Here is a 24,442-nt window from a genome sequence, read left to right on the forward strand (position 1 = left end):
AGTCTGAATCTGGTAGTCGGGCTCATATACTGGAATTTGCTGAAGTTCACCATCCCTGGTAAAAATAACTTGTGCATTCAAAGTAGCATTAATATATTCATTTTGTGCCAAAGATATGGATAATAAGGTAAGGGTATCAAAAAGAGCATTAGAGATAGACTGTATTTTATAAATACTAGGTCTTTCATGTTAAAAGTAGAGTTAATATTAAAGTTTAATGGCAATTTAATGACATAATTATTTGATTTAATTATTTACAACACTTTGAATGGTCTAGCACTACTTACCTATAATTTATGATCGGTTTCTACAGGACACCGTTTAGGCCTAATTTGTATCATGAAATAATCTTCAACATTAAGTACATCATGATACTTAAGTAAATCAACTTGAAATTTGTATTGTTCATTACTTGCTTAAATTTGTTTCATGATCTCAATATATAAATTATGAACCCTATATGGTAACGACTCAGTTGACTTAGACATCCTATCGTGAGGAGATATGGGAAGGTGTTCTATAGGCTTTTCAAGTTTGTAACTATGAACACTAAATGATTAAGGGTGTGGAATGAGGCAAACATTGTTTGAAACCTTTGTAGATATAGTATAGACACAATTAAGTAAACTAGGATTATCTTCATCTTCCTCATAACATGCATGTGGTAAGGGGTCAAGAAGCTCAACATGTTGCTTTAAACTTATGATGTGCTGGATACCAAATATGTAGGATGAAAAATTAGGTAATTCATGAAGATTAATGTCATGAGACTTTTTTAAGATTATACTCATCTCTATAGACGATTCCACTGAAGAGTTCCCTAAAATTTCCTCCATCATTAAAGCAGACATATCAGACTTTTTCTTAACCTTAGTCTCAAGCTTATGTGGGCTCATTGTGTTAAGTCCATCTTCTTGCACATCCTCGTTATCTAGGGAACTAAAATCCTCAAGATTAGACTCATACACTTCAACACTACAATATTCTTCTTTACTTATATCCTTATGTTTTTGGATGACTAAGGGTTTAAAGGTACAATCTAAAGAGATATGACCAAAAACTAAACAATTAGTACATTTAACCTTTGAACTCACCTCAAACACTTCATTGACAACTCATTTGCCCTTATCTTTCTTAGAAAGTTAGGCGCTATTAGGATTAGGTCTATGGGGTGGAGCACCTAATAAAGAATCACCACTTCTGAATTGGGACCTAATAGGGATACTATAAGAGTACTAATGATTCTTCTTCTATTTTTTTGTGACCAACTTATAATTTTGAACTAAGGTATAAGCTTGGTTAAGGGTAGATACACTTTAAAATACAACTTCTCTTCTAAGATCATCATTTAAGCCTTTACAAAATCTATGCAAAGTTATGGCTTCATTATCTCTTATGGCACATCTAATCATTGATAGACTTATTCCCTTATCTTAAATTGTTCCATTGGTCTAAGAGTTTATTCCTATAAGATAGAGGTAAGTACTTCTCTTGAAGTTTTTGTTTCATTTTGATCTAATCAGTTATAAAAGGTTTACCTTTTATCTCCAAACAATCCCCAACATCTTTCTAATAAATTTTAGCTTTATCAAGGAGTTTCATCTTAACAAATCTAACTTTTTTATTATCAGACAAGTTATGCCACTCAAAGAATCTGTTTATATCAAAAATCCACATATCAAATATCCAAGGATCATGACGACCGTTAAAAGTGGGGGCTTCTATTTTGTTAGGACTTAAGACTCGCTCATCAAAGTTGTCATGTTCAGAGTAACCTAAATGATAGTCATACCAGTGGTGCTCAAAGTGAACTTGTCCATAATGATTATTCTTGTGATATTTATCAGTCTTTAAATGCCTTATTCAAAAACTCTATTGGGGCTCAATTCTTTTAAACAGTTGATTACCTAAGTTTGCAGTTCCCTTTAAATTATCATAAGAGTATCACTAAGGGTTGAGTCTACGGTAAATGTAAACTTAAACTTGGACACTAGATCATCATGACACAAATGCATGCAAAATTCACTTATAAATGAAATTGAGATCACAAATGGTTTTTACATGTAAAATCACAATACAAAACTAAAGTTAATCCTCTCTCTCTCTCTTTTTTTATGTGAAGATTAATCAAGAACAGATTATGCCAGAAAAATTATAAGCATGTAATGCTAGACCTTTTAAGTGTAAATGATTAATCAAATAATGGTCATAACATTTACTAGTTTTAGCAAACTCAACAATTAGTTACTAAATACCAATGAAAAAAGAGGTTGATAGGTAAGAGTTAACATATAAAATGCAAAATAGGATTTTTTTAGTATAAAAGTAATATTAATGACAACTTTAAATGAAAATTGCACTACCAAAAAGGCAAAAATTCAACAAACTAAAAGATGAAGAAATTCACTAACTAGATTAAAGGGTGGAAGCTTTTTGTTATTAATGTGGCATATTGGATGACTGATATGCTAACATGGCTTCACTAGCTGACGTGGCTCTGTGTTGCACATGACGTGACGCTGATGTGGCATCCATGGGATGGCTTGGCTGGTGATATGGCATGGGTTAATTACTTTGCCTTGAAAGCTTTCTAAGTCTCCTTGTCTTCTATGATTTCTCGGTTGCTGTTGCTAGCGACGGGGCGTAACAATTGAAGGTGAAGACTATTGCGGTCACTAGAGGTGATGGTTATCGCTGGCCAGTTTTACTATTTCGTTTGTTGCTAAAGATGAAGATCTTTTGCTTCTAAAGTGTCGCTCTATTGCTAGTGAACTCAGATGCTACAAGTGGTTAGTTGTAGCTATTTCCACTGACAGGTCTGTTGTGGAGGCGTTGTTGCTTATGCTGCTGCTGGAGGGTGTGAGTCAGTGGTGGCTGAAGCTCAATCGCTGGCGTTGAAGAGGACGATAGTGGTTGAGGGGCTGTCTTTGCTGTTGTAAACCACGAATCAACGTAGGCTGTGATAGGTTTTGTGTGTCGGCTGATTCTACTGCTTTGTCAGTTGCTAATGATGGAGGGCAATGGTAGCTGAAGATACAGGTCTGTTGTGGTCCTATAGAGGTGTCGCTGAAGATGATTTGGTGCGATTTGTTGGAGGCGTAGGGAGTGGCCTTCTGTAGGAAAATCTATCACCGTGGGTCTTGTTGCGACCGACGTTGATGCATGCTGTGATCAGCTCTAGATTTGCTAAGTTTGCGGCGACTATTCGCTAGTGGAGAAGATGAACAATGTTTCTTCTTCTTCTTTTTTTCCCCAAAACAGTAGGATTTTTCCTTTTTGTTTCTTTTTTTAAATAGTGAACAATTTTTTTTTTGTTTTAGATCAAATCGGATATAGGGTTTAGTATAAATATTGTGGATTATTTAATAATAAGAACAATTAAAACTCTGGTTCTAATACTAAATTTGACGCGGGACAACAAACAAAAGAATTTAAAGCCAGGAAAATAAAGAAGCTTTTAGAGAAGAAGGTGAGAAGAGAAAGCAAAAAAAGAAAAGAAAGGAGATTGGAGATATGCAAAATCTACAAATTTTCATTAATCATCAAAAGTGCCTTAACATTTAGAAAAGTAGGGTATTAATACTAAAACCCTAACTAGAATAAGTGATTGGGCTTAGGGCTTACTAAATAAAATACCCGACAATAATTAAATCAAACCCAACAAATAAAGCCAAATTAATAAAACTCAATTAAAAGTTCATATAAATTAAACCCAAAACATAAGTTAAAGCCCAATCTCTCAATTGTTTGGACTATCCTCCATCATCTATGATCATTCACATGCATAAATAATATTTCAGGTTTGGTGTCCTCATCATTATGTTAGTATACCTATTTGTAGAGATGAAAATGTGAATTCAGTGCTTGGATTTATTAACAATAATGGATTGCATATTCTAGAGCTATACTTAAATAGTAGATCGAGAGAAGGAAACTCCTTTAGAATGAAGTTTACTCAGGTGTCAAGTTACACTCAAATGATCGCACAAGCATCACAGATAATTAGATACTCTAGTATAGGTGATAACACAAGGAACCTAACATTAGAGTAAGATATTACAGATATGTGTGCTTGGTTATGTATGCCATATGTTCCATATTTTCTATGGAGAAAAGTCTAACTTGTTAAATTAGTGTACGTATTTATAGTGATGAAAGTGTAAATTAAATATTTGAATTTGCCAATAATAATGGGTCATATATTCTAGAGGTATAATTGAATTATAGACCTAAACGGGAAAACTCTCCTAATATGAAGTTTACTCGGGTGCCAAGTTATACTCAAAGAACCACACAAGCATCACAGATAATTCGTTACTTTGGTTTAGATGCTAACACAAAAAACATGACATCAGAGCAAGACATTGTAGATAAGTAAGCTTGATTGTGTATAACACCTTCTTTATATTTTCTATGAATAATCCAAATCAAGTAATGACAAAAATGATTATCATATTAATAAGGATGAGAAAGATGAGAATGCTGAATTAGTTGAATCATTAAACAAATTCATGAAGTCTCTACCTTTTGAATTTAAGTATACCAGTGAGCATGCTCAAAACAGATGTAACGTTTGGGTTTTGAATCATAGAAATCTAGGTTTTTTGGGTGATGAATTGGAGATTGGATAAAAATTCAAAGAAAAATCTAAATGTATTATTACAATTAAGTAGTTACATATCAAAAATTCATTGCAATATCAAAAAATTATGTTAATTCATTTGAAATTTTAAAATTGAAAAAGATAAATATATATATATATATTTACTAATTTTACAAAGGGTATCATTAAATTGACTCAAATCTCATTACGAAAACGATGTTGAAAATTATAAAAACCAATATAAGTATAAGTATTACATATATTCAAGCTATGGTGTACCATAAGGATCATAGATAATCTATTATTGTTAAATCTGTCATAGACAATCTTCGAAAGAACCTAATAAACCATAATAGCAACATTTAAATCTGTCTTGCAAATTTTGCAATTCCAACATAAGCCTCCATTTTTTTCATTAACCTCGTAATATCCAAATTCCAAACAATTTTGATACAAATAAATGACTAAATCATCAAAACCGGAACCTTAGACATCCAAACCACACGTTTCCTTACAAAATAGAAGAGAAAGCAAAAGTTATTCTTTATGAATACGTCTAAAGTCGTAGTTGACTTTGTTGTCATAGAAAACGGCAGAGTATTAAGTTATACTCTTTTACTTTTGACCTAAGCCACAAAGCACCCATAATAATTCTTTCAAGTCTAGACAAATCTCATCCTATCTGGATAATATTCTTTTCTTATAGAATAAAGTTCTGCAATAAATAAATTATAATATCATTTTTAACTGTACAAGCCCTAAAATATTTAAAATTACATATATACACAAAAGAAGAATGTCATTAACTCATTATTCAACAATTAATTCCCAACTAACCTTTCTCCACAACCACAAACTTAGCCGACAGCTGTAAATGCCATGACACTAACCTTTACGTACTGTATAGTTTTCCCATCATTAATTCTCGTCTCCTAGTATTTTCTGTACCAAAATACCCTTCATTTTTGTCTTATCCCAGATTTACCCTTAAGTACACAGCCCTGCAAAGCACGGACTCCAAAACTAATAAATGAAATCCAATTTTAGACAAAACCATTCAAATCCGACAACCATATTTAAATGTCGTGACCAGACATGCTTTCCTCTTTCACTAAACAACATAACTAACTAGTGCTAATCTTTTTACTTACCGGCAACGTGGAATTCCCGGTAAGAGATGGCAATATCTGACCGACATAAAGCCAACGGCGACCACAACATGAAGCTGTTTAGGCTCTGTCCTTTCTGGCAAGCGGCAACTAACTCTTCCTCTTCATCGTCTACACAAAACCTTAACCACAGTCATAACGGTGGCAGCAACAGTAGCCGAAGCGCGGCGGTTAATAGTAGCGGTTTGAAGTCAACGACAATTTATTCTGTTGCACGATCGCTTTTACCCACTCGGCGAAGGCTCCGGCTTGATCCTTCTAATAATCTCTACTTCCCTTGTACGTTGTCGTTTTTAATTTTCTCCCCGTTGACTCTTCACCTTGGTCAACTCCTTTTTTTCAGCTATTATTATTGTCGTTTTAATTTTTTTTTAGACGAACCCGGGAAGCAAGTAAAAAGCGCAGTAAGGTTAAAAAACACAAGCAAGTCTCATGTTGCTTTTAAGGTATAATTATTTGTTTATTTTCTATTTTATACTTTTTGTTTAGAATTCGCAATAACACAGAGGCTAATTACATTATTTAATAATTTGAACGACATTTATGTTAGTGGTTTGCATTTTAGGTGTAAAGGGGATTGTTATTTTAATTTTAAAATTACATCAGTTATGTTTTTTTTCTGCTTTAAATACTTAGTAAGTACACTGAATGATGCCTTTTCTGTTGGTGTCCTACCTGTACTAATTTGTTGTTATGAGTTGTTTTTCTAGTAGTTGTTATAAAATAATTGTGGGTTTTTTCTTTCTTTTTTAATTGATTGTTTAAAAAAAAAACCCTGAATTCATGCTTGTTAGTGTTGTGACTTGTGATCCTTGAAAGCAATCTTATCGAACCATCTGACTGGTTTCTTTATTTGATGTTATAGTTTCAAACAACTGCACCAAAGAGCTGTTATATGCGTCCGCCCGGTGGTATTCTTGCTCCTGGAGAGAGCCTTGTCGCAACGGGTAATTCAGTCATGATGATTCTGTCTTTTTTTAGGGGTGATGTATTTGTTAGCTCTAGGTTGTATTAATTGTGAGACTTGTGGTTTTTTTTTTTTTTTTGAATTTTTATATTTTGATCGACAGTTTTCAAGTTTGTGGATCCACCGGAGAACAACGAAAAACAATTAGACCAGAAGACCAAGGCCAAATTCAAGATTGTGAGTTCGAAAGTGAAGGGAGGATTGGAGTATGTGCCTGAACTGGTAAGTCATTTTGCTTTGTGCTTTTCATATCACTCTCCTTCTCTACATTATAGCTGGTGTTGAGGAATAGCTGTTCACATTGATAGTTTTTGTTTCACTTTTGAATTTTGAAATAAATTGAAATGAAAAATCTGATTTTTTTTTTTTTGAGAATTGTTAATATTTGGTTGTTGCTGTAATGTCCAAGGATAAACATTTTCAGGATTCATTTTGGAAGTTTTAGCATTGAGAAACTTTGGTTATTGGATATGTGGCACTTAATAAGTTTTCAGATATGCTCATGAGCTTGTGGGATTCAAAGATGTTCAGTGAACTTTAATTCCATGGTACCGGGTTGCATTAATAATTTGATTTTTTTTCCATTCATGGAAATGAAACTTGTAACAGAGAGATAGAAGCAGCAAATTAAGGTTCTATATTCCATTTCATACATGAATATGCCAAATGATTGCATCAAAGATCAAGTAACATAATTCAAAAAAGAAAGAAAGAAAGAAAGAAAGAAAGAAGAAAGAAAGGTTTTAGCTATGAGCATGGTAGTCAAGTAGTGTACTGGACAGGAGTTGAATTTTCTAACTATTTTAGTAAGTGTATACTGCTTATTTATTTGGACAGCTCAGTCTCATTGGAGATAATGATTTTTAAATAGTCTTCATTCATACTTTGATGTTGAATCAAGGTCCTGCATAAGCCTTATTTGTTAGGCTTGTTATGGTTGTTGGGTGAAAACTATGTAGTTGTTGTGCAGTATTGTCATGGATGGATTTTAAAGAATTTCGTAAATGAATGCATCAAAAAGAGATGACTTGTTAAGTTTCTAGTTTCTTCCCTAGTTTTCTGAAAAGATGTTAATTGTTTGATATCCTATTTCACAGGGACAATGTGATCGCAATTGTCTACTTTTGCATCAAGTGTAATTAAACATGATAATTATTTTTTTGTTTGTACTTAGTTTACGCTTAACTTCCATTTCTTAACGCCATTTGTAACTAAGGTTATTCAACTTCTCATGGCAACAACAGTTAGTACAGCTTTTCATGTCTAGAGGATAAACCAATTTGAACCAAAATTGATGTTGTTTTCTGTAGTTTGATGAACAAAAGGATCAAGTAACAGTTGAGCGAGTATTGCGGGTTGTGTTTTTAGATGCAGAGCGTCCTAGTCCTGTAAGTAAATTTGATTCGTCTGTGTTCAGTTATTGATTATGTGCATAATAAACAGCTAAAAATAAGATTGAGATTGTTTCTCTGAAGGAAATGGAGAAATTGAAGCGTCAATTGGCCGAAGCAGAAGCTGCTCTTGAAGTACGCAAGAAACCTCCACCAGACACAGGGCCCAGTGTTGTTGGGGAAGGTCTCGTTATTGATGAATGGGTATAGATGTTCCATCTGATCTCCCTGAACGTTCAGTTCTTATAATATGTGTATCAGAATATAATCTCTTCTCCTTCATTATTATTATTCTTCAGAAAGAGCGGCGAGAAAAGTACCTGGCTCGACAACAGTTTGAAGCAGTACAGTAGTTGTGAGATGTGGTTCTGAACTTGCCGCAAGTTGTATTGATTCAGCCCCTTGACTTATGGGCAAAGGGGAGGCGGAGTTGAGTTGGCAGTCAGGCGCACCAGGAGGAGAAGATTCTGTTACCATGCTGATATTTGTTTGGTGGATGTTATGGAGGTCAGTTCAGGGTGCTAGGGGTGGGCATGACCTCCTACATGTAGATAGTGGATTTGTTTTCCAATGAAAATAAAGTAGGCATATTTTTGTATTGCTTAGGGATGGGTGCTCAGATTTGTGCCGGCTTTTTAAGGCTTGTGTATTGGAAGTTGTATTTGATCAATATGGTGGGAGCTCATTTATTTATTACATGTTACATACTTACATTACTTCTCATGCATTTCTTGGGACATCATGATTCATCATGGACTTGTATAGTAAAATAATCTATATTTTTTCCCCGTTATGAATCTTGAAGTTTGGCTCCTGCTTTTCCCGCAACAGCAAATGTTAGAGGGATCGTTTACTGCTGTATCCTGGGCCATTGGATTATCTTGTCACGGCGTGGCAATAACTTTGGACAAACTTTCTGGCCAGGAGATGGTCAAGATCGTCACTACAGCACCTGCTTAACCAACCCTGTCAATTCCATCTTATGCCTACGCCTATTATTCTGTCTGAACAGGGTGCATACGTTCTCCATGTTTTTCATGGTTTCCTGGACTTGCCAGATTCCTTGATCATGGATGCTAGCCGTTTTCGTCATGCTAGGGTGGGCGATCCAAGAATCTTAGCTGTAATATATTTGATATATTATTATTCTCAGTCCCTCATTGCAATCCGTTGTAGTCTAGTTGGTTAGGATACTCGGCTCTCACCCGAGAGACCCGGGTTCAAGTCCCGGCAACGGAAAGTTTTTGTTTTTATCTTGTGACAATTTTTTAGGCCACGAATTTTACATTAAAGCGAATATTGGGACCTTCTGTTTATTTTTTTATTTTTTTATATATAAATATTTTCAAATGGCAAGAAACAAGTGACAATTGCAATTTGGTAGAAAACCAAATAGAAATCTTCTTTCTATTTCAACTTATTCTGTCCTTACATGACGAATTAGGTCAGCTCCATTTAAAGGGAATTTAACTGCTAAGCGAAGGGAATATTACAAGGACCCTCTTTTTTTATGGGGTAGAAGCACAAGGCACAGTGAGAAATGCGCACGAGTACTTATGACTAGTTGAATCAAAACTGGAAAGAAGAAAAAAAGAATAAGACAACATGGGATGGAAGATACTGATGCAGGAGTCCATGTACACAGAATAGCATATGTTCCTATCCAAATGGTAGGAACCTTTCCTCCTGCTACTTGAGCCTCAACTATGCCATTTCAGGTCTATATATTTCATTTTTCTCAGTCACAGAAGAACCCTACACTAAAGCCTCAAACTTCTTAATCTAGAGCCTAACTCTGATGATGAGGTTTACCAACAAAGCTTGCATTGTTTTCACTCTAGGAGCTGCATTTGGGCTCAAAGATCATATGATCATACCCAAATCACCAGCTCTTCTAGAGAAATGGAGTTCTGCAGCAGGATCATCGGTTATGCAAGTTAAACCCGTCTCCAGTTCTTTTGATCCAAGAAGGGAGAGTGGCAAAACATGTAATGAGAAGTATCAGGCAGCAGAGAAATCAATGAGGATGATTTTTTATTTGAGTTGTTGGGGCCCTAATTGACTGTACTCAATATTCAATTATAAATTCCTATAAACCATAGGAGATGGACTTCTATGTAAATTTAAGCCCTTTAAGGGAACATCCAAATTCAGACAAGTACTGAACAATCTCTCTGTAAAGAAACTACTGATATTGGTGATGTTCAAGAACCTGAAAATAAAAATTGTATTGAGCTCATTGTATGTATATTTCTAGCCCTGCAATTCAAGGCCATTACACGCGTCCTATGGGTGATTCCTACCAAGACCAAGAGACAACAAGCTTGTTATGCTATTATTTATATGTTACTACTAGAAAGTAATCAAATAACGAGGAAAATGTGATGTATCAATATATCTTATATATTTTTCTTTTTATTTAAAGTTATATTTAAAATGATCAATGACATGGTTATAATCTAATGGATCTAGGCTAGGCAAAAGGCCAAACCTAAATAACATACACCTGACTTGTTTTTACTTTTCACTTTTCAGATTTAATATTTTTAGATTTAGTTATTTATTGAACCTAAATACATATATGTTTGATAAGCTACCACACTTAATATCATTAGATTTAACTATGTATTGAGTTCAAATGCATATGAGTTTGACGAACTGCCATATTCAATATCATTAGATTTAGCTATATACTGAGCCCAAATACATATGAGTATAACGAGATGCTAGACCCAATATTCTTGGATTTAGCTATGTGTTAAACCCAGACATACATGATTCTAGCAACTTTCTTAGACTCATCTACATTTGAGCCTAAATACATATGAGTTTGGTGAGTTGTTAAACTCAATATTCTTGGATTTGGCTATATGCTGAGCTCGAGTATATATGAGTCTGACGAGTTGTCAGATCCAATATTATTGAGATCAATTACATGTTGAGTTCAAATACATATGAGTTTGGTAAATTGTTAGCCTAATATTCTTGGGTTCAACCATGCATTGAGTATAAACAGACATGGGTCTAGCAAGTTGTCAAGCTTAATGTCATTGGGTTCAACCACGTGCTAAGACTAAATTGATGTGAGTCTGACAACTTTTTAGACCCAAGATCTTTTAGTTTAGCCACATGCGAAGCCCAAATCGATGTAGGACTGAAAGTTACTAGATTTTACACCCTTGGATTCAATAGGACTGAAAGTTACTAGATTTTACACCCTTGGATTCAATTAAATGCTTAGCTGAAACTGATATAGGTTTGCAAAATTGCTAGCCCAATATCTTTGTGTTTAGCAATGTGCTGAACCTAAACTAATATAGGTCTGGCAAGTTTGTATACCTAATAGTCTTGGATTCAGCTACATGTTGAGCCCAAATAGACATGAGTCTATCGATCTACTAGACCTTACACTCTTCAGTTCGACATTATTACAAGTCTAAGTAGGTATGAACGTCATATTATATGACACGACTTTGTTTCTTCATTTTGATGGATTTTAATATAAAATGTTAAAAGTCAAGAATAATTATTCTTCTGCACCCCAAAGTGTATAGTAATCTTCTAAAGAATTCATTATATTTATATCAATATTAATATTGTGTAAGAAAATCTACCTCTCATTAATATTATATAAAAAATATTTATTTTTATTAATGATGTGGTAAATAAAAATTAAGTGGAAATGACACTTCAACCTATTTATTTAAGCAATATGACAAGGTTCAGGGGCTATATATACCCCCTTAACCATCTAAGTAAATAATTCATAATTTCTATTCTCTTATATATTCATTTTCTTATTCTCAGAGCATTCACTATACTATAATAATAAAAACATTTCTTAGAATTTAAAGATCATTCTAGCATTTATTATAATCTTTTACTAACAGTCATTAACTATATTATCCGAGGGTCTATAAACCTTCACAAATGGACTATTTTGTAGGTGTTAGGTCTTTTACTACCAATTATCTATTTTATGAGCTTTTAAGAAGAGAATATTGACTCGAATGTATGATTTATCACTATCCAAACACCAAAAAACCTCATTTATATGTATATTAGATTTTGGAACATCATCAATTAGTATTATCTATGAGAACTTGATAAAAAAATTATCAACTATTCTTTGTAAACTGGTTTTTGAAAACTCTAATCACCATCAATGGCGAAAAATTAATATAGGAGGAAAAGTTTGTCTTTTTCCCCAATTACTTAGTCCAACATTTGTATTTTTTTTTTTGAAAAAGAACAACGTCAATGTTGACTTAATAAAAAAGATCAATAATTTTAAAATGATGTGTTAAAAGACAAACGCATTAAAAAGACATTTGAAATTTGAATCCATTTGAGATGACGTTGAAAATGTTGAAAACAACATAAATACATCAATAACATGATTTTTTTGGGCTTTTGTTGTTTTTTGCTATTTTTTTTCTCAAAAATACTTAAAAAATAAGGTGAAAAATTAGGTGGTAACAAACCCAAATACATATGGGTCTGGTGAGTTGCCAAACCCAATATTCTTAAGTTCAGCCATACACTAAATCCAAATAGACACGAGTCTAACCCAATATTCTTGGGTTTAGTGTACCATACATTAAACCTAAATAGACATGAGTCTAACCCAATATTCTTGGGTTCAGCCATACACTAAACTCAAATAGACATGAGTCTAGTAAGTTGTTAGGCCTAACATCTTTGGCTTTAGTTATGCATTAAGCGTAAACTATTCTAGCAAATGGGTAGATCCAACTTCCCTAGGTTCAACCACGTGTTGAGCTCAAATAGTTGTGGGTCTAGAGATCTATCAGACCCATTACTGTAACCTAATTTTTGCCCATTGATTTTTAATTTAATTTTATAAGGTTTAAAATATAAAATAAAAAGATCAGGGATTTATTTCAATGAAAAGTGTGATTTGTCAACTTGTATAAAAACTAGGGACTAAAATGTGCCTTTTGTGATTTTATTCTTATTTTTAAGATAATCCTTATCTTCAAGATAATAATAGTTATCTACTTTTGAATTTGATTCTTAATCAAATTTAGACTTAAAAGAAGAGAATAAGTTTGATTGAAACTTTATTTTTTACTCGTGATGAGACTTTTACACTATAAATACAAATCTCAAGTATAAAAGAAAGAGGGATGATTACAAGAAACCCTAGAGGAAGATAAAAAAAAAACCTAAAAGAGGACGACAAACCCTATACCAGCCGTTGCCCCCTTCAACCCATTCTATTATTCTCTTCTTCCCTGGTCTCAAAACTAGCGATGAAATGCCACCCAGTCTTTTTCTTTTTCTTCCTCTGCCTTTAGATATTTATAGAGGAAGGGCTCCCTCATATTCTCTGTTTTTTTTTTGGCTTGGAATTGCAGAAGGCAAGCCTCCCTCACTCTCCCTTTTCGACCTCCATACAAATGGCCTCTCCTTCTTCTCTTCCACCATAGTCCAACAACCTCCCTCAAAACTAACCAAACTGGCAACAATAGTAGCCCCTCTCAGTAGCAGCAGTAAGGCTTGATTATTTAGATTTACAGGAATGACGGAGTCTTTATCATCTCAGCTGATAACAACAGCTTTTATACTATCAAAATGCCATCACCAGCTTCAGCAACAGTCCAACAATATCTAACAAACAACACTGCTTGCCTCCTCCAGCTCCATTAACATCTAGCAACCACCACTATACATTATGAGCATGCACCAACTATAGCAGCAGCAACCTTCTCTTCTTAGTAGAGAGAGGATGGGTATACAGAAACATAAAGAAGAGTAAGGGTCACATAAGATGAGAAGAAATAGAGGACAAAGTTCCTTTCCGGCCAGTAGCCTCACGCCTAGATCACCATCGCCCTCGACTTACAGCAACCAGTTAACTTTGATTAATACTTTGCATTTTTATCAAGGTTTTATATCATCATTTTGTACTTGAAGTATCAATAACTCTTTAACTAAAACACATTTTATAATAATAAATTTGATACCATAAGATAAATTTAATTTATGGTAAATGTTTATCCTAAATGTAGGTTTATCACATAAATAAAAGGATTGATTGTTAAGTTTAAATACTGAAATTGAAAGGACAAAGAGATGGTCAAACTTAGAAAAGAGATGCTAGTGTAGTCTAAACTGGAACACTGTTTGGTAATTGGGTCATATTTGGAGTTGTAGATCTTGGATTTAAGTCTACTTTATATGGATGGAAAGCCAAGACACTGTTCAGTGTTCAACCCATATCTAGAGTTTTAAAAGTCTAAATGACCTCAATTTTTTTTCCTGAAAAGTTGAGATAATTTCCTACAACTTTTATGTAGAGCTCTGGTTCAAATTCTGACGTTATTAATGATGTTTTGGGCAGAAAAGAAGATAAGAATTGTCACCAAGTCAAGAGTTGACCATCTACTCAATAATTAGTCATCAAATCAATAGTTTCCAATTTTGGCCTATAAAAGAAGGCATTTGCCTGCATTTAGGCATCTTGGTTTCCAGATCAAAATCATGCTCTTGCTTTCACTCTTTGTATTTTTATAATGCTTAAGTTTTGCTTTCATTAATATCTTATTTATGCCTTTCCTTTCCTTTACTTAGTTAACTTTTATCTTATTTATATTCTTATCTTGTTTATTTATGTTTCGTTCTTTTATTATGTTTAATTGAAAAGGTTACACTACTGGTGTAAGAATAAGTATAGTGCAAACTCAATATGAACTTTAATGTTTGATACTAACATGTCTTGTATTTGTTATCTTGTTCACTTTTAATACTTTGCTTGTTAAATGATTAATCTAGATTTATTTTATATAACACTTAGTATAACAAATACTTGACACTTTCATAGCCCAATCGTATGGTATAATCGATACCTATGCTATGAAAGAAACTTAATTTGTTGTTAACATAAGTTATAATCATGAATACCTAATAATATTTACAAGTATTAACATTATTCGAACAAGATAACTAATATAATCATGTTAACAATTTATAATCTAATTAGAACCTCCTTTGTGTATGGTTTTCATTTGAATAAAAAGAGTTTATACTATACTTTTTTGAAATACCATTAGTGGATCCTCTAACATTGATATTTGTTGTTATTATTATTTAATCTTTACATTGATCTTCTATCTTAAAGTTCTCATTAACTTCTTCTTTTTCTTCTACTACTACCACTACTACCACTACCACTACTATTATTACAACTACTACTATTACTACTACTATTATTATTAGTACTACTACTACTACTACTAATACTACTATTGTTGTTGTTGTTGTTGTTGTTATTGTATTGTTGTTATTTATAATTTACACAATTAACCTCCCTGTGGTTCGACTTCGATCTTACCGAGTTATTTATTACTTCGATACTCCTGCACTTAGAATAAGATATTAATCTTTTGGTCTTATCAAATTTCTTCTTCTTTTTGTTTTACTAGATTAATTAGTTTGTTACTATTACTTGCATGCGTGAATTATTCACGTATGCATGCAATAATGCTCTTTTTTTATACTGAACCACAAAAACAAAAAAGCAACAATATATATATATATAAACAAAAATATTTTCTTTTTCTTGTAATATAAATTTTGCAGATTTATTCACTACACCAAATTTAGGAATACTGTACTTTATGGGTTGACAATACATACCAATGTCAAGGTTGAAAATATTCACTAACGCCAGAGTTGAGAATATTATAGGATGACCATAAGAACGAAACACAAACAAACCTTTAGCAATTTAAAACAAAACCAACAATGCAACTTGCTTCAAGCAGGACGTTTGAGGGGTGATAATATTTTTCCTTTCGTGTAACTAGTCCCGTGCCATATAATCTTTGTTGACTAGTTAGAGTTTCTAATGATCCTAATACCAGGTGGCGATTCTTTGAACACGAAATTTTCCCCTAAAAGAACAAAATGTCAAATATTTGTTTCTTTTCCAATCAAGAGATTAATTTTTAATTGATCATCATGATGTCCAGGTGTGACACCCATCATCCTTGAGCTCAGCCAAATGTGTGTCTTGTGATCTGTCAAATCCAACATCATTAGATTCAGCCACACATTCAACCCAATTAGATATGTGTCTTGTGATCTGTCAAATTCAATGTCCTTAGGTTTTATCACACATTCAGCCTAAATAGATATATGTCTTGCGATCTGTCAAACCTAACATCTTTGGGCTCAACCATATGTTGAGTTCAAATATACATGGGTCTGTACATGGATATGAAAAACTATTACACCCATCACTCTTAGGCTTAACATCATTCTAAGTCCAAGTGGGTATGGGCCTTATGTTGGGTGATAAGGTTTTGTTTGTTCATTCTTGTAGGATTTAACATAAAATATTAAAAGTCAAGAATAATTATTCCTCTACACCCGTGAGTGTATAAAAGTCTTCTAAAAAACCTACTATATTTTTATCAATATAATATTATGTAAGAGATATTTATCCCTCATTATAAGAAGGAAATGATACTCCAACTCATTCATTCAAGCAACATGATATGGTTTAAGGGCAATATATACCTCTTTAACCATTTAAGTATGGGTTTATAATTTTTATTTTCTTGAGTATTTATACTCTTATTTTCAAAATATTTACCATACTAAAACAAGAACAAATATACTTATTTTTAGAATTTAAAGTTCATTCTAACAATTATTATAATTCCTCACTAAAAGTCATTGATTTTATTATCTGAGGGTCCATAAACCCTATAAAAAAGACCGTTTTATAGGTGTTGAGCCTTCTACCATTAACCATTTACTCTGTGAGCTTTTAAAAAATAAAAATATTAACTTGAACATGTAATTAATTTCTATCCAAACACTGATTAGTACTTAAAAATATATTTTTATCATGGTTTTATATCATCATTTTTGCACTTGAAGTATCAATAACTCCTTAACTAAAGCATGCTTTATAATAATATATCTAATAATATAAGATACCTTTAATTTATGGTAAATGTTCATTTTAAATGCAGGTCTATCACAGAAATGAAAGGATTGATTGATGACTTTAAGAACTTAAATTGCAAGGGCAAAAAGATGACCAAAAGTAGAAAAGAGATGTCGGTGCAATCCACACCGGAACATTGTTCGGTAATTGGGTCATATCTGGAGCTATAGATCTCAGATTTAGGTCTACTTTATATGTATGGAAAGGTAAGACATAGGCCTACAACTTTTATATGGAGCCCAAGATCTAAAAGGGCCATTTTTAAGTCCAAATTGTAGTAACAACAAAGAAGCCCGAATCTGTCCTCCAGCCCGAGCATTGTTTAGTATTTTGGCCATATCTAGAGTTCTAGAACTCGAAATGAGCTGAATATTTTACACAAGAAAGCTGAGACAATTGTCTACAACTTTCATGTTTTCAAGTGGCTCCAGTTTTGACGTTATCAATGACGTTTTGGGCAGACAAGAGAAGATAAAGATTGTCACCAAGTCAAGAGTTGGCCACCCACTCATCAATTAGTCATCAAATCAGTAGTTCTCAATTTTGGCCTATAAAAGGAGGCATTTGCCATGAATTTAAGCATCTTGGTGTTCAGATCAAGATCATGCTCTTGCTTTCTATCTTTGTATTTTTTGTAATGTTTATGCTTTACTTTCATTAATATCAAGTTTATGCCTTTCATTTCCTTGCATTTACTTAGTTAACTTTAATCTTATTCATGTTTTTATTTTGTTTATTTATTTTTCTTTCTTTCATTATGTCTACCTAAGTTTATTATGTCAAGGTGAAAAGGTTACACTAATGGTGTAAGAATAAGTATAGTGTAAACTCAATATGAACTTTAATGTTTGATACTAACATGTTTTATATTTGTTATCTTGTTCACTCTTTAATACTTTGCTTGTTAAATGACTAATCTTGATTTATGTTGTATAACACTTGGTACAACAAATGCTTGGCACTCTCATAGCTCATACTGTATGGTATAACCGACACCTGAGCTATGAAAGGAACTTGATTTGTTGTTAACATAAGTTATAATCATGAATGCTTGACGAGATTTACAAGTACTAGCATTAATCGAATAAGATGACTAATGTAATCATGTTAATAATCTATAATCTGATTGGAACCTCCTTTGTGTGTGGTTTCCAATTGAATAATAAGAGTTTATACTATACTTGTTTGACATACCATTAGTGGAACCTCTAACCTTGACATTTGACATACCATGTTCAAAGACTCACATGCATTCTGCAAGTCTTGTGAAAATTGTCAAAAGTTGGGATCTATTTCAAAACATCACATGATGCCTTTAAATCCTATTATTGTCATTGAGATCTTTGATTGTTGGGGTATAGATTTCATAGGTCCATTCCTTCCATCATTTGGTTTCTTATACATATTAGTCGCAGTAGAGTATGTTTCAAAATGGATAGAGGCAATTCCAAGTCGAAACAATGATCACAAAACAGTGATAAAGTTTTTGAAAGAAAATATTTTGAGTCGATTTGGAGTCCCTCGAGCCATAATAAGTGATGGTGGAACACATTTCTGCAACAAGCCATTTGAGTCTTTAATGAAGAAATATGGAATCACACAAAAAGTTGCCACCTCTTATCACCCTCAAATAAGTGGACAAGTAGAGCTTGCTAATAGGGAGATCAAACATATTTTGGAGAAAACAGTGAACCCTAATAGGAAAGACTGGTCTTTAAGACTAAATGATGCATTTTGGGCTTATCGAACTGCTTATAAAACATCATTAAGTATGTCACCTTATAGACTAGTCTATGAAAAACCTTGTCACTTGCCTGTGGAACTTGAACATAAAGCTTATTGGGCTATTAAAGCTTTCAATTCAAATCTGGATGATGCTAGTCAACTGCAAAAATTACAAATAAATGAGCTTGAGGAAATAAGAAATGATGCACATGAAAATTCAAGAATTCATAAAGCAAGAATTAAAGAGTTTCATGACAAGAAAATACTAAGAAAAACATTCAATGTTGGTCAAAAAGTCTTGCTTTATAATTCTTGATTGCATTTATTTCCTGGAAAATTAAGATCAAGATGGAGCGGTCCTTTTATTGTGAAACATGTGTATGCATATGAGGCCTATGAAATCGAGAATCCAAAGAATGACAATGTTTTCAAGGTAAATGGACATCGTCTGAAAGTTTACTTTGACAATTTTTCAGTTCAACATGACTCTATTGAATTGGGTGATCCTGTATATAAAGATTGATTTTTTTTCTTTTTAAGTGATTTTTGCTAGTTTCTCTCACCCTGGTCAAATGATGGATAACGGTACTCCGTGACTTAAGTCGGTTCTTTTAGTTTCCCACAATAACTGATATCTGTGTATATATTTGTGCAATTCTTTGAATCTCTCTTCCAATTCTCATTTGAAAATGGACACTAATCTTGAAAAATTGAAAAAGTATTTTCCCGCTCTGCCTCAGAATGCGATTACAAAAATTTACCATGCTAGATGTGCAAGATTGAGATTGTTAATGAATCATGGAATTCCTGAAGATATTCGCTGGTTGATTGAAGCAAAGGTCCGATTATCAGGTGAGTCCTCTAATTCCTTCATTTCACATATGCCTAGAATAGGTAAAAGCACTTTTGCAAAGAAACGTCGTGCAAAACGACTAGAAGTCTGTCATCGATGTGCTAGATGGACTTGTAATACACAATGTCGTTCTTTAGGAATGATATCTATAAACCGTGAAGATAAAATACAATTCATTAAGGATGGCCTGAGTAAGGAGTTTTTAGATAATCTTCTATTGACTCTTGAGACGCATCCTAGTGGAGATGTGCATCATGTAATTCATGATTTATGGCCACTATTTCATAAAGAACATGATCGACTTAGTCTTGAGAATCTGACTAAAAAAGACCCTGTTTGCCAGTTTTTAAGAAAACCGGATGGGAAGCCTATCCTCGACCCATAGAGGGCGTTTAAGTCGTTCTTGGACATAAAACCAAAGGAAGATGTGAGCCACAATCACAACTACCTGTACATACACATGTTTTTTTTAAAAAGTAAATAAATAAAAAGAGAGAGAGAGAGTGTGAGATTCCAGCTGGCCTACATATAGGTGTTATGATTGCCTTTCTAATTTCTCATCTATAAAACCCTCTCTTCCTTCCTATCATTTCTACTCAATCCATACATTCAAAAAATATAAAAGTGTGTAGAAATGGCAAGTTCCTCCAGTCATCATATAAGAAATATTTGTGTTTTCGGTGGATCTAGTCTTGGGAAAGAAAAGGAGTTTTTAGAATCAGCAAATCATCTTGGTCAAGTGCTAGCTGAGAGAAAGATTCATTTAGTGTATAGGGGAGACAGTCTTGGGCTAATGGGAGGTGTGTCAATAACTGTATTTTTAGGAGGTAGTCAAGTTTTGGGGGTTGTCCCCGAAGTTTTAGCACAAGGGGACATCATTGGAAAAACAATTGGAGAGGAACTTCAGGTCTCCACAATGTCAGCTCGAATGAATGAAATGTTTAACCATGCTGATGCCTTCATTGCTTTACTAGGTGGTCTAGGTACATTGGAAGAGATCTTTCATATTTCCTCTTGGGCTCAACTGCACATTCACCATAAACCCATAGGTTTGTTAAATGTTAATGGTTATTATGATAAGTTGTTGTCTTTTCTTGATCATGTTGTGGAACATGAATTTCTAACATCTTCTGCACGATAAATCATAATCTCTGCTACTACTGCTGAACAATTAATTGACCAGCTACAATCCTTCATTCCTGTAATTGATCCTTTCATGAGTCGCATAAATTGGTCAACTAAGGAAAGCTGTAAAAAGCTTAGATTGGATTTGAGCCTTCATTTATGAATTTTTGTGTCTTTTGGTTTTATTATTGTGTTTTGTTATTTCTTATTTTTGTTTCAGTGTGTTTCAAGTTTGTCAGTGTTCGTTATTTCAGGTGATATCTTCTATACTCTATCTTTCTACCTTTAAACATTGAGAACAATGTCTCGTTTTGGTTGGGGGGAGAGGGTAGTAGTTGATAAAAAAAAAATTATTTTTCATTTCATAAAGCATGTGCATAATTGTTGTTACTAGGATGACAGAGTAAAGGAGCTCTTTTGTTAAAGTGACTCTTAAGACGCATCTTAGTAACTATTCTTAACAAGGTCTATTATAATACTTCTTGAAATATTCAGATTTACAAACTCTCACATTATTATCACTTAATTCTGCTCATATACTCATTTAACATGTATTCTTAAACCTTAATTTTCACACACACACTTTAACATATGATTGTGGGTTGCACATTGGATTATTACATTATTTATGTTCTTTTGTTAAAGGTAACAACTAAGGGAAAGGGATTGTATATAATTAAAAAAATAAAAAAAATAAAAAAAAAGAAAAAAAATGATAATAAAAATGTAGATAAGTTTGGTTTCGTAGCCTCCCTAACCTAAGCAATTAAGCTCGAAGGGGTGCTTTAACACCTAATACCCTAAAGTCAACTGACTTGGGAGCTATTGGCCCAACGCTTGTTACATGGGTTGAGGAGAAAAGCTTAAGAAAATCAAACATTGCACTATCTACATATCAGTATCTGCGACCCGAGTTACTAAGCTCGTAGGGGTGTCTTAACACCTAATGCCCTAAGACCAACTGGTCTAGGAGTCATTAGCCGAAAGCTCGTTACATGGGTTAAAGATGCATGATGTTTTTAAATTATATGTATATATATTTAAAACAAAAGGAAGAAAAAAAAAGAAAAAAATAATAATCCCAACCCAAGAAAGTTAACCTTAAACATTAGAACAAAAAAATTGTTTTCTTCCAAGAAAAACCCCATAATTATGTGTTGATACATTGAGCACAAAAGAAAGGTTTATGAATATCTTGTTAAGAGGTATTAAGCAGGTATATAAATTTAACGAGAGTTTGTTTATCTGGATAGATTAATGGAAGTTAAATGATGAATACCTTGCTTTGTGGAATTTGCAAATTATTTTTCTATTTTAACGCTTTGATTACTAGGGACTAGTAATAAGCTGGTTGGGGGGGGTGTGATTAGTACTTAAAAGTGCATTTTTATCATGGTTTTATATCATCATTTTTGCACTTGAAGTATCAATAACTCCTTAACTAAAACATGTTTTATAATAATATATCTAATAATATAAGATACCTTTAATTTATGGTAAATGTTCATTTTAAATGCAGGCCTATCAATAAGATACCTATAATTTGTGGTAAATGTCTATTTTTAATGCAGGTCTATCACATAAATGAAAGGATTGATTGATGACTTTAAGAACTTAAATTGCAAGGGCAAAAAGATGACCAAAATTAGAAAAGAGATGTCGGTGCAATCCAAACCGGAACATTGTTCGGTAATTGGGTCATATCTGGAGCTATAGATCTCAGATTTAGGTCCAATTTATATGGATGGAAAGGTAAGACATAGGCCTACAACTAGTCTACTTTATATGGATGGAAAGGTAAGACATAGGCCTACAACTTTCATATGGAGCACAAGATCTAAAAAGGCCATTTTTAAGTCCAAATTGTAGCAACAACAAAGAAGCCCGAATCTGTCCTCCAGCCCGAGCACTGTTTAGTATTTTGGCCATATCTAGAGTTCTAGAACTCAAAATGAGCTGAAGTTTTTACACAAGAAAGCTGAGACAATTGTCTACAACTTTCATGTTTTTAAGTGGCTCTAGTTTTGACGTTATCAATGACGTTTTGGCAGACAAGAGAAGATAAAGATTGTCACCAAGTCAAGAGTTGGCCACCCACTCATCAATTAGTCATCAAATCAATAGTTCTCAATTTTGGCCTATAAAAGGAGGCATTTGCCATGCATTTAGGCATCTTGGTGTTCAGATCAAGATCATGCTCTTGCTTTCTCTCTTTGTATTTTTTGTAATGTTTATGCTTTACTTTCATTAATATCAAGTTTATGCCTTTCATTTCCTTTCCTTTACTTAGTTAACTCTTATTCCTTGCATTTACTTAGTTAACTTTAATCTTATTCATGTTTTTATTTTGTTTATTTATTTTTCTTTCTTTCATTATGTCTAGCTAATTTTATTATGTCAAGGTGAAAAGGTTACACTAATGGTGTAAGAATAAGTATAGTGTAAACTCAATATGGACTTTAATGTTTGATACTAACATGTTTTATATTTGTTATCTTGTTCACTCTTTAATACTTTGCTTGTTAAATGACTAATCTTGATTTATGTTGTATAACACTTGGTACAACAAATGCTTGGCACTCTCATAGCTCATACTGTATGGTATAACCGACACCTGAGCTATGAAAGGAACTTGATTTGTTGTTAACATAAGTTATAATCATGAATGCTTGACGAGATTTACAAGTACTAGCATTAATCGAATAAGATGACTAATGTAATCATGTTAATAATCTATAATCTGATTGGAACCTCCTTTGTGTGTGGTTTCCAATTGAATAATAAGAGTTTATACTATACTTGTTTGACATACCATTAGTGGAACCTTGACATTTGTTATTATTATTGTTTAATCCTTATATTAATTTTCCATCTCCAAGTTCTCATCATCTTCTTCTTCTTCTCTTTCTTTATTATTATTATTATTATTATTATTATTATTATTATTACTACTACTACTACTACTACTACTACTACTATTATTATTACTACTACTACTACTACTACTACTACTACTACTACTTATTTTTATTTTTATTGTCATTGTTGTTATTATTGTTATTACTATTATTATTGTTGTTGTTATTATTATTGTTGTTGTTGTTGTACTATTGTCGTTTATAATTTGTACAATTAACCTCCCTATGGTTCGACCCCGGTCTTGCCGGGTTATTTATTACTTCGACACTCCTGCACTTGGGAGAAGACATCAATCTTTTAGTCGTGTCAAACACCAAATAATCTCTTTCCTAAATATATTAAATTTTGGAACATCATCACAATACAATCAACTTGTTCCAAATTTCTGATTCCATTTCCTTGCACAAACAAAGATATCAAGAGATTAAAATCCAAATCTTTAAACTCAATTTTAGGGATGAGCTAAAAAATTAAAAAACTGATTAAATTAAAAAAACAAAAAAAAACAGAGCCATAATAAAAAATTAATTAAACTGATTAGAATTTTTAAAAAACTAACCGGCTTGGTTTTGATTTTGTAAGCTTGGAATCGAAAAAACCGAATCGAACCCAAATTGAAAAAACAAAAAAACTAAGCCAAACAAAAAAATAAAGAAAAAACTGAGCCAAATAAAAAAAATCGAACCAAATTGATTTAAATTGATTTT

The 24,442-nt window shown here is 32.9% G+C and overlaps 1 protein-coding gene and 1 non-coding gene across 2 annotated transcripts; both read left to right on the plus strand.

The window, feature by feature from the left end:
• Positions 1-5,662: 5,662 nt before the first annotated feature.
• LOC105139682 (vesicle-associated protein 4-1-like) lies at positions 5,663-8,921 on the plus strand. The gene is made up of 7 exons (XM_011046224.1): positions 5,663-6,051; positions 6,148-6,218; positions 6,638-6,719; positions 6,843-6,961; positions 8,050-8,127; positions 8,215-8,334; positions 8,430-8,921. Exons 1-7 carry the CDS (start codon positions 5,781-5,783, stop codon positions 8,481-8,483), a joined length of 795 nt encoding a protein of 264 aa, XP_011044526.1. The 5' UTR covers positions 5,663-5,780; the 3' UTR covers positions 8,484-8,921.
• A 375-nt stretch (positions 8,922-9,296) lies between these two features.
• On the plus strand, positions 9,297-9,369 carry TRNAE-CUC (transfer RNA glutamic acid (anticodon CUC)). The gene has a single exon. It is a non-coding gene; the product is annotated as a tRNA-Glu (tRNA).
• Positions 9,370-24,442: the final 15,073 nt, after the last annotated feature.

The sequence above is a fragment of the Populus euphratica genome, unplaced genomic scaffold (assembly GCF_000495115.2).
Source record: "Populus euphratica unplaced genomic scaffold, PopEup_1.0 scaffold280.1, whole genome shotgun sequence".
Lineage (NCBI taxonomy): Eukaryota > Viridiplantae > Streptophyta > Magnoliopsida > Malpighiales > Salicaceae > Populus > Populus euphratica.

What these genes read in the sequence shown, in the direction of transcription:
- LOC105139682 (XM_011046224.1), top strand. Translation starts at nt 5,781, where the DNA reads ATGGCAATATCTGACCGACATAAAGCCAACGGCGACCACAACATGAAG. An exon ending in AGTCTCATGTTGCTTTTAAG is followed by an intron (nt 6,219 to 6,637) that starts GTATAATTATTT and finishes TTGATGTTATAG; the next exon opens with TTTCAAACAACTGCACCAAA. An exon ending in AGAGAGCCTTGTCGCAACGG is followed by an intron (nt 6,720 to 6,842) that starts GTAATTCAGTCA and finishes TTTGATCGACAG; the next exon opens with TTTTCAAGTTTGTGGATCCA.